This window comes from Triticum dicoccoides, chromosome 3A, assembly GCF_002162155.2.
Source record: "Triticum dicoccoides isolate Atlit2015 ecotype Zavitan chromosome 3A, WEW_v2.0, whole genome shotgun sequence".
Taxonomy (NCBI): domain Eukaryota; kingdom Viridiplantae; phylum Streptophyta; class Magnoliopsida; order Poales; family Poaceae; genus Triticum; species Triticum dicoccoides.
Genome location: NC_041384.1, coordinates 333,104,158 through 333,114,148, shown reverse-complemented (window position 1 = coordinate 333,114,148; position 9,991 = coordinate 333,104,158). Strand labels below are relative to the sequence as shown.

The window sequence follows — 9,991 nt, the reverse complement described above, 5'->3', positions numbered from 1 at the left end:
ACCACGGTGAGGACACCGCTACTTCCCGGCATCTTCATGAGGTTGTAGTCAGGATGAGTCCCCGCCATGAACTTGGCCAAGGCTGGGTATCCGAAAATGGCGTTGTACGGGAGGTAGATGCGGGCGATGTCGAAGTCGATGAGCTCGGTGCGGTAGTTGTTGTGTGTGCCAAAGGTGACGGGGAGGCGGATCTGCCCCAGAGGGCAGGTCAAGCCGTCGATGACTCCAGAGAAAGGCTTGGTGGGGAAGAGCCAACCGTAAGGCACATGAAGCAGGCTGAACGCCTCCACGGAGAGGACGTTGAGGCTAGCGCCGCCGTCGATGAGGGTCCTAGTGACTACCACGTTGCAAATGGTGGGGGTGCAGAGCATAGGGAGTGCGTCGGCGCCGTCCGTGGTCTCGGGGTGGTCCCTCTAGTCAAAGGTGAGGTCGGCCTTAGGCGCTACCTAGCCCGGAGGGGCTCCCCGCTACGCGTGAGCAGTGCCCACCCGGCGGAAGAACTTCTTGACGTGGCGGTCTGAGGTCGGTGCTTGTGACCCGCCAAGGATGGCCGCGGCAGCGTGGGGCGCCATTGCCGCGAAGCGCACGACGAAGAGGCCGAGCAGCTCTTCCCAGGAGGCCACTAAAGACTCCGGCAAGCCAAGGAGCCAGGCACGCGGCATGCCCGTAAGGGCCATGGGGAGCCAATTCGCCATGACCTCGTCGTCACTACAAGCTGCCCAGACAGCCTCCGCATACGCCTGGAGGAACCCCGCCGAATCCGTCGTGCCATCGTATCGAGGTGGCATCTCCGGCCTGAACTTTGACGGCCATTGCACCTGCCGCAAGGCGGGGGAGAAAACCCGGTGGCCCGCAGTGCTTCCGAACGTGCCCGATGGCCCGGCTAGTGGAGCGACGCCCGCCATGGGAACCGAATAGTGACGGCGGGGTACAGCAGATGAGGAGGCGAATCTTTGGCGCACCCCTACCTGGCATGCCAAATGTCGGATTCGGGGCTCCACGGACCCAAGAAAAGTTCAAACTCTGGGGTGCGTACGAAGAACTCAACCTCCCCAGCCAATCTACTCACCGCTCTCACGACCTAGCTCGATGAACGGGAAAGGAAAGGGACACGACAGTTTACCCAGGTTCGGGCCACCTTGCGGTGGCTCCTGCTTTGGGGTGGATTGACCCCATGAGGGGCTGAGGATGAACTAGTACATAGGAAGAACAACCTCAGGAGGTAAGTTCTTGTGTTGGTGTGAGCTAGTGAGGGTTCCGGTTGGATCGCCCCTTCTATGGTGGTGGCTAACCTATATATAGAGAGAGAGGCCTTGGTCCTCTCCCCCCAAAATGTAGGCGGGAAGGGATCCCACAACGGCCAAGTTTGTAGGGAGGACAAGAAGTACATCCTATCCTGACAAAAGGTGGTCTTCGCCTGCAAAGCTTCTGCTCGTGACGCCATGGTGGGATCGGCGATGACTTCCGTCCTGCCGCCCTGGCGGTCTTGGTCTTGTAGCATGGGAACGGAAACCTTTGATTGATTCCTCGGGACTATGCGCCTGTGCTTGCCTCCTTAGCACCAAAGAGGAAACCAGTTGCTCTATGCCCACTAGCATGTGCCTAGCCCTGGTCGTCATGGCTTACGTCACCTCAACCTCATGAGGTGAGCGCCTGCATAGGAATCTCCTCTCCTCGGGAGCCAGCATAGGGTGGTCGCTCCCTTTGAAGGTCTTGGCGTCGTCCGTTACGCGAGGCTTGGCCCCTCGTGAGGGTCTTGTCTTTTTGAAGCTGAAGATGGTTCGTACCAAGCCGTTGATGGAGCCATCCGCGGATTGCACGCAAGCAAGTCTGGGTACCCTGGTTCCCAGAACGCCGACAATGTCTGGTTTAGGCCGGCCTAGTGTCGAGGCACCCAATGCGCGGCTGTGTCCCCATCTTGTCCTTGCTGGACTTTAAAATAACACCAAAAAAGCATGGGAAACCCAAAAAAGGCAAAGAACATTTCAAAAAGGCATTGTAGAATAGCTAAAACATAAATTACTTAATTAAACAGTCCACCATCCTCACGGCCCATGCATGGTACATAAGATGAAATTAAAAAACATAAAAACGATAATGCAAGTGTCACATGTGTCGCAGAAGCCGTCGCCGCCGATGTTGATGCCGTCGCAGCCGCTGTCTTCAGGTGCCACCATCCTCGTTGTCGCTTGTCAGGTCGATGTAGGGGGCGCCCAGAGGTGGGGCGGCGACCCCCAGAATGGATCGGGCCCGTGCTGTGTAGGCGGTGGTGGTGACCACAGTACCATGCACGCTCCGTGGGCTCCTCCTTCACCTCCTGCTTGACGTCCAGTTCCGCACGTACACGTCTCCAGAGGCTGACAGCTCGAGCATCTACTGCAAGCCCTCCCACTCCTCCTCCCGTTGACGGATGTACCCCCGCTCGGAGTCCTCCATGACGGCCTGCAGGAGCCGCTCCTCCTCCTCGACCGTCATGGCGGGAGGCTGCAGGGGTGGCGGCGACGGGAAGGGAGACGCCGTCGGCGTCAGGCCGCACACTCTTGGTGGGCTTGGTGCACGCACACTGGGTGCACTCTGGGACACACGGGGTAGGCTACAACCACGGCCGACAAAAAAGGTTTGTCGACGCATGTCGTGCTCGTCCCGAACCATGTGTCCCAGAGGGGCGAGTCGACGTCATACCTGCGGTCGGCGAGGAGCTGGCGCGGAATCCTGGCGCGATGACGGGCGATCTCCTGGAGGCAGGCACGGCCGCTTGCCAGGACAGGGGGAATGGGCACCCGATCCGGGCTCAGATGCCACCCATTGGGAAGGTGGGCATCTGACCACGGCAGCGGGAGCCGGTCTCCCAGTACCGGCGGCAGACTTTGACCTTCACGTACGGCCTGTAGCCTGGCATGGCCGCCGGAGGGGAGATGGAGAATGATGCCAGCAAGGTGGAGTGGCTGGCCGCACTTCTAGACGAGGCAGATGACGAGCATGCCTCCTGGTCATGCTTGGTCTTCTTGTTGGGTGCCACTTCTCGAAATTATCTTGACTGAACATAAAATGGACCAATACATCTATTGGTTGCCAATGTGATCTCACACGTGCTCAACCAAGTCATTTTGAAGATTCAAATGAGTGTGCCAATCACGCATCTCACGGTGGAATTGGGCAAACTGTTCAAATGTGGCCGGGTCTTGGTGCAGGGGCTCAATATTTTCACATTGATAATCAAATCCTTGGTCGAAGATACTCTCATCACGCTCGTCCTCGACGATCATGTTGTGCATGATCACACAAGTAGTCATCACCTCCCAAAGCTTCCTTTCATCCCATGACAGTGCAGGGTTTCGAACGATACCCCACCGGGATTGAAGCACACCAAAAGCACGTTCCACATCCTTTCTAACACTCTCTTGCATTTGGGAAAATCTCTTTCTCTTCTTACCTTGGGGTTTCGAGATTGTCTTCACAAAAGATGACCACTGAGGATATATACCATCTGCTAGATAGTATCCCTTGTTGTACTGGTGGCCGTTAATCTCAAAGTTGACAGGTGGGGAGTGGCCTTCTGCAAGCCTCGCGAAGACTGGAGAACGCTGCATCACGTTGATATCATTGTGAGAACCTGCCATGCCGAAGAAAGAATGCCATATCCAAAGATCCTGTGATGCCACCGCTTCTAATATGACAGTGCACCCGTTGACATGCCCCTTGTACTGGCCGTGCCAAGCAAATGGACAGTCCTTCCACTCCCAGTGCATACAATCTATGCTGCCAAGCATGCCTGGAAAGCCTCTAGCTGCGTTGGTCGCCAACAATCTCTCTATATCAGCGGCAGTTGGCTGCCTCAAGTACTCTGGGCCAAACACCTCGATCACAGCCTGGCAAAACTTGTACATTGACATAAGACATGTTGCCTCACTCATACGCACATACTCATCCACCAGATCGACTGAAATTCCATATGCAATCATGCGGATGGCCGCGGTGCATTTCTGATAAGAGGAGAATCCAAGCTTGCCAAGGGCATCCGTCTTGCACTCGAAGTATGGGTCATGAGCATCCACTCCCTCTCGAATACGATTGGACACATGCCTTGTCATTCGAAAATGGCGACGAAATTTATCCAGCTTGAAGAGCGGGGTGTTGGCAAAGTAATCGGCATAGAGCAGGGCGTGGCCTCTCTCCCTGTTGCGGTTCAGGTTGGGAGCACGGCCAGGGACTGACCCCCTGTACCGAGAAAGCTGCCGCTGAATGTGGTCGTGAACGACTAGTGCAGCCACCACAAGGTCTTCATCATCCGACGACGAATCGTCCGATGAACAAAGGAAGTGATGGAAGAAAAACTCATCTCCACTGTCCATACCTTTGTGGGCAAAATGCCGAACACCTTGCGGTCGTGGTGACGAAGAGGCCGCGATAATCACCTGGACGCAGCAGGGGTAGTTGCCGGCCGGCTACTGGCCGCTCTGGAGCTCTCGTCGGAAGCTGCCGAGGCCGCCGTGGTACGTCGCCGGCGTTCGTGTCCCCTCTGCGACCGGCAAAGACGGCGACGGCCAAACCTCCCATCGACGGCCAAAACTACAGCCAAAGTGCGGGCGTGGTAGCGGCCATGTCGAGACGTGGTTTGATAGGGACGGCCGGGAGCTGCGCGGTGAGGAGGCGGCCGGAGAATAGCGGCGACGCCGGCGGCGGGGCGGGAGAGAGAGGGTGCAAGCGTTGGGAGCGGAGGAACAGCTATTGTCCCCGACAGGCGGCCCACGGGGGGGCAAGGGCGTGCGTCCAGGCCGTCCGCGCGCGTCCGTTTCACCCCAAACCGAGCGCAAGTTTGGGCCGGGATGGGTCGAAAACGGACGGAGTCCGGACATTTGTCCGTTTGAGACCGCGCGCTAGGCCGCGCTATTCGTCCGTTTTACCCCAAACGGACGCGCGCGGACAGGATGGGGTCGCACGGTGGAGTTGGCCTTAGAGCATCAGTTTTTGGATCCGTCTCCTGTCCTGCTTCATGTGGTTCTCAAATTTTAGAGCATCCGTTTTGGGGTTGCTCGAAAAGCAAAAACTTTTCACACCTCACCTATAGCCATTTTTAGGGCTTCAAATTTTTGGGCATCCGTGGAGATGTTCTTAGTTGTAGATCGTACACATAAATATCCAAGTTGTTATTGCAAGGTAGCGAAAACAAATGATGTACTATATCTTGAATTCTTGATCATACTGTTGATGAGTAAATAAAAGAATCAAATTAAGATATCCAGACATATGGAACAAGCACTCTACCTTCAAGAAAATTGTAGTATGTAGAAGAACAATGATTTTAACACACATAATGCACACCACATACAAGCTAAATTACATGCACGTATTATCTTACTGCAGGGTAGAGACTAGCTAGCTTCTCGAAGCCTCTTGATAAGGGTATCCAGAGATTTCTTCTTTGGATTCTGCCTAGCACCCCTAGTTCCAAATGTCGAGAAATAGCTCTCTGAGGTATCCCTGAACTTCTCCGAGATAATTGCCACCTTTTTGTAATCAAGCTTATTGTAGCTCTTCTCACGGATCACTGGGTTAAGGAAGTTCTCTGGGCTGTTACTCATAAGAAGATTCACCAGCTGCCTCGGCTCCACCAGTGCAGACTTCATTTCACTTGCTGCAGAATCCTGATGAGAGTCCAGGAACAGGCTGGACATGTTGTCTGCGAATGACTCAAACATTTTAAGATCAGTATCTATACCGATGACCGCGCTAGCACTAAACCGCTTCACTGAGTCATTCAAGAATAGGGCAATAATCCTCTCAGAGATATGCACAAGAACTGCGACAAGAACACGACGGAGCACTGGAAGAGGAAGGATCTGTTGAGCAGTTGAAGTAAGAGTCTCCAGATAGATAGTGACCTCATTGGCATACTCATTGCCCCCAGCAGGTGGGTCATCAGCTATCCAGTTGACACCATCAGATTGCCGCATGAATTCGTCAACCTTAGAACACAATAGCCGCAGAAGAAGCGCCTCTGCAGCATCACGAGACTTGCGAAGTGGAAAGTCACGCCGCCCACGCTCTACTGCGCGTAGAGGCACACCACACAATTGCGCTGCATGGCGTGTAAAAAACTCACACGCACGCTCCATTATGGACATGTTTGCAGCAACCTGCATTGCCTGAGAGACACTCAGACCACTGCCTGAATCCACAAGCTTCTGTATCGAAGCATTCACAACCTCTGAGAGTATCCGACCAAGGTACTTCTTCACTGCTGCATATGTGTCACCACCGCCCCCATGCGCCATGAAGCTCACCGAGTCCTCAATGAATGACCGCACAATACGACAAATATCTGGCACAGTGCATGAAAACGGCGCGACATATGGGAATGCCGGTGTTATATCAGAGCTCTGAATCCCAAAAGCAAGCACATTCATTGAATACTCATACTCCTTCCTCATGAGCATCTGATCAAACTTATCTGCAGCCAGTGCCTCTGCCACCTGTCTCCGGCAATCAGCAAGCAGCAAGTCATGGTACTTATCCCGATGCTTAGCCAGCACGTCGAGTAGCATCCCAACTGGATAACTATATCTCCTCATTGTGGCAGCAAGCAAGGCAGCATAATCAGTTATGAGAAGCAGGTGGTTTGCTGTCTGCATCCTAGAGAAGTTATCTTCCAGCACGGAGATCATCTTTCCTACTGCAGCCTCCCACAATGCATCTACATCCACCCGGGATGTAAGTCCACCCCCTGTTCGAAACACACGGTCCTCGACAATAAAAAATCCAGCAATCTGCGCGAAGAACACCTGATGAGACTCGAGGAATGGTGTTGCCGCAATCACATCAAAGTCGGATGTTAACTGGAGCTTCCTGTTCTCCAGGTAGTACTTCTTGAATCGTTCCCCAAGCGCCAGTGTCTGGTGTATGTGCATGGCACGGTAGAGCTGTGTGAGGTCAAACGATGCTGCAGCGGCACCATCCGACCCATCAGACGTCGCCGTGGCTGCAGCGAAGTCGTCGAGGTCACCAGCTCCGTCATCGTCCAGGGTGATGGACTCCTCCAGCGGGCGGTGCTTGGAGCGGAGCTCCTCCTGGCGCTGCCTTGCCGCAGCTGAGCGGCCAATGGCCACCTGTCCAAGGTGCCGCGAAGCAGCCCGGATGCTGACCATCCAGTCGGCGAACTCCCTGGAGATCTCGCGCTCAGCGTGGACGCGCACCGCGGGTACGAGGCTGAGCAGCATGCGGCGAAGGGCAGGAAGAGGCAGCGGGTCGGGGCCAGAGGCAAGGTTGAGATCAATGGCATCGACGGCGCGGAGGGCGAGGTAGAGACTGTGGTTGCCGGCCTGGAGGTGGTCATTAGCCCGAGCGGCGAGCGCGAGCAGGCGGACGCAGCGGTGGGAGGAGGCGAGAGCGGATGAGAGGTTCCCGGCGAGAGCTCGCGCGGCAAGGAACGACTCGAGCGAGGCAAGCAGCGGCGCTGAAGATGACAGGAGTGCGGAGTGGGAGGCGGAGAGGGAGCCCTTGAGCACCTCGGCGTCGGCGAGGAGAGAGCGGAGGTCGTCGACGGCGCGGATGAAGTCGTGGAAGTGCGCGCGACAGAGCTCCTCGATCTCGGACTCGCGGTCCCGCGCGACGGCGCGGAGCGAGGATAGAAGCGGCTCCGGCCGCCCGCAGGCGAACGCACGCCGGACAAACGGGCCCAGGTCCTCCCCCGCCGAGATGGCGGTGGAGAGCTGCGCCAGGTCTGCTTCGGACGGGACTGAGCCGCCGCCGGCCGAAGCCGACGCTGGCGCGTCGCCGGCGAGCTTGCGCCGCATCGAGATCTGGAGGAGCTGGGGTTGTGGGAGAAAGGGAAGTTGCCGAGTTGGGCAGGACAGGGGAAAAGGAATTGTTTGTATTGCTACCAGAAGAAACAGGGGGTGGTCGGGGGGGCTCGGGGCAACTCGCGTGGAGTGGCTGGAAGGTGGGACCAGATAATACAGAAGTATGCGCGTGGACTAGTTGGCATGTCGGACCCATGCGTCAATTAGAGCATCCTGAATAGATGATGTATATTTTGATGCTCCTAACTGGTAATGAACCCATGTGTCAATTAGAGCATCTTCAATAGATAATGTATATTTTCATGCTCCAAACCGGTAATGTAAAAATTTAAAATTAAAAAGTGATTTTTTACATCTTTAAAAAAAGCTTAACTCTAACAGATGATCCAAAACAGAAATGTAAAAGAACAACTCCAACAAATGGTCCAAAATAAAGATGTAAAATTTTAAAAACGACCAACTACTATTTCATTTCAACATAGTTCAGATGTAAATGCATAAATTTAAACTAGCAAAACTACTCGTTGTCCGAGGGCATCTACAACTCTTTGGAGTCATCCGAGAGCCCCCAGAACTTCTCGTCCTCCTCCGACGATGACTCGCTGGGATCGTCGTCGAGGGGGCGGCCTCGTCCTCCTTCTTCACCTCCTTCTTCTTCTTCTCCTCGACATCACGTTTCCAGTAGAACTCCTGCTCGGCCTGAACGTACTTGGGACGCTCCCGACCAAACCGAGCCATCGTCGCCTCGTCGCTCTCGCAAGAAGAGACGACAACCGCCGGTCTCTTCTTCTTCTTATTCGTCGGCATCTCCTCCATCTGGATGCCCTGCGGTATGAGTCTGATAAGGACATCAATACCATTATTACACCCATAGCCCCTGCTGCTATACATACTGGACCAATTAATAGAGCTCGCGCACGCCAATTAAATTACCAGGTACTTTCATTTCTTGTTAATGATTCTAATGCTCATGAGAATATGATGCTGCCTAAATTGGATACATTTGTTTTGCTTACAAATGAAGGGCCTAGCTTGGACAAGAAAGATGAACCTTGGAGCAAGTTCAAGCATGGAGATGATGGCGTGCGCAAGAGGAACAAGAACGGAGTTACAAGTGATGATTTCAGGACTTTGAAGCCACCATAATGAGTGCATGAAGCCTTGGACGAAATATACAAGATGTCACTTCATGAATATCGTCCAGAGGCTATCCTAGGTGCTGCGTCACCTTATTTTTGGGCCAGGCCCATATAATTTCGAAATACTTGATTATAGGCTGTTTTTAGAGTCTGTATGTGTGGGGAAACAAGAGTTGGGGTTGATTTCGGACCCCTCCTCCAAGGGCCACAAAATTCCCCCCTCTCTCCTCCATATATACAGCCCTTAGGGCATCGTTTAGACTTTGGGTTTTGTTTATATTAAAAGTTCGCCAACGCTGCAACTTTGCGTACTTCGTTTGTGTTCAACGACCAGACCAAGACGTCACAGAACCCCACCTTGATCAATAAAATTTTCATCTTATATTCGCATTATCCATATTGCAATCTTATTTTGTTACTTGTTCTTTGTTTGCTTGTAGAAAATAGACCTTCGTGGTCAGGTTGATCGTGCTCCGACGTGGTCAATAATGTAACCCCCGGGTAATCAAACTACAGTAAATCCACGCTAATGGTGTCACGTCACCACGTCTATTGTTGCTAATCTACCGTTAGTTTAAAACCGAGTCAAATTCAAATTTAAAACAAAGTTAAATAATAAAATTTTCAAAAATTAAAACAAAAATGTTCGGGTGATGCTATAAATTGTATATGTAATTATGGTGTAGAAGACATAATTTTTTAAAGTACCTAAATACCCTAAATTAAATAAAACAGAAAAGGAAAAGAAATAAAAGAAAGAAAATACAAAAGAGAAAACAAACTAACAGAAAAAAGGGAAAACCCAGCAGGCCACCGGCCCAACAAGGGCCAACCAGGCCAGGCCCAGGCCGCCCCCCTCACTCCTTAACCCCCCACTACCCAGACCCCCACCGACAAGCCCCACTCTCCCCGAAATATCTCCCCCTCTCCCCGATTGGATCGGGATCGAGGAGGGAGGCCACCGACGCCGTCCCCGACACCGCCGCTCGAATTGAACCCCGACGTCGCCACCACGCCAGCGCCCCCCACCCCCGCCTGGACCTCGTCGACCAG

At 53.5% G+C, this 9,991-nt stretch overlaps 1 protein-coding gene across 1 annotated transcript; it reads right to left on the bottom strand.

Annotated features, from left to right (window-relative positions):
• Positions 1 to 5,205: 5,205 nt before the first annotated feature.
• LOC119268136 (exocyst complex component SEC15B-like) lies at positions 5,206 to 7,872 on the bottom strand. The gene has a single exon (XM_037549661.1). It carries the CDS (start codon positions 7,791 to 7,793, stop codon positions 5,373 to 5,375), a length of 2,421 nt encoding a protein of 806 aa, XP_037405558.1. The 5' UTR covers positions 7,794 to 7,872; the 3' UTR covers positions 5,206 to 5,372.
• Positions 7,873 to 9,991: the final 2,119 nt, after the last annotated feature.

Excerpts from the sequence above, each read along its gene's own strand:
- LOC119268136 (XM_037549661.1), bottom strand. The coding sequence starts at position 7,793 with ATGCGGCGCAAGCTCGCCGGCGACGCGCCAGCGTCGGCTTCGGCCGGC.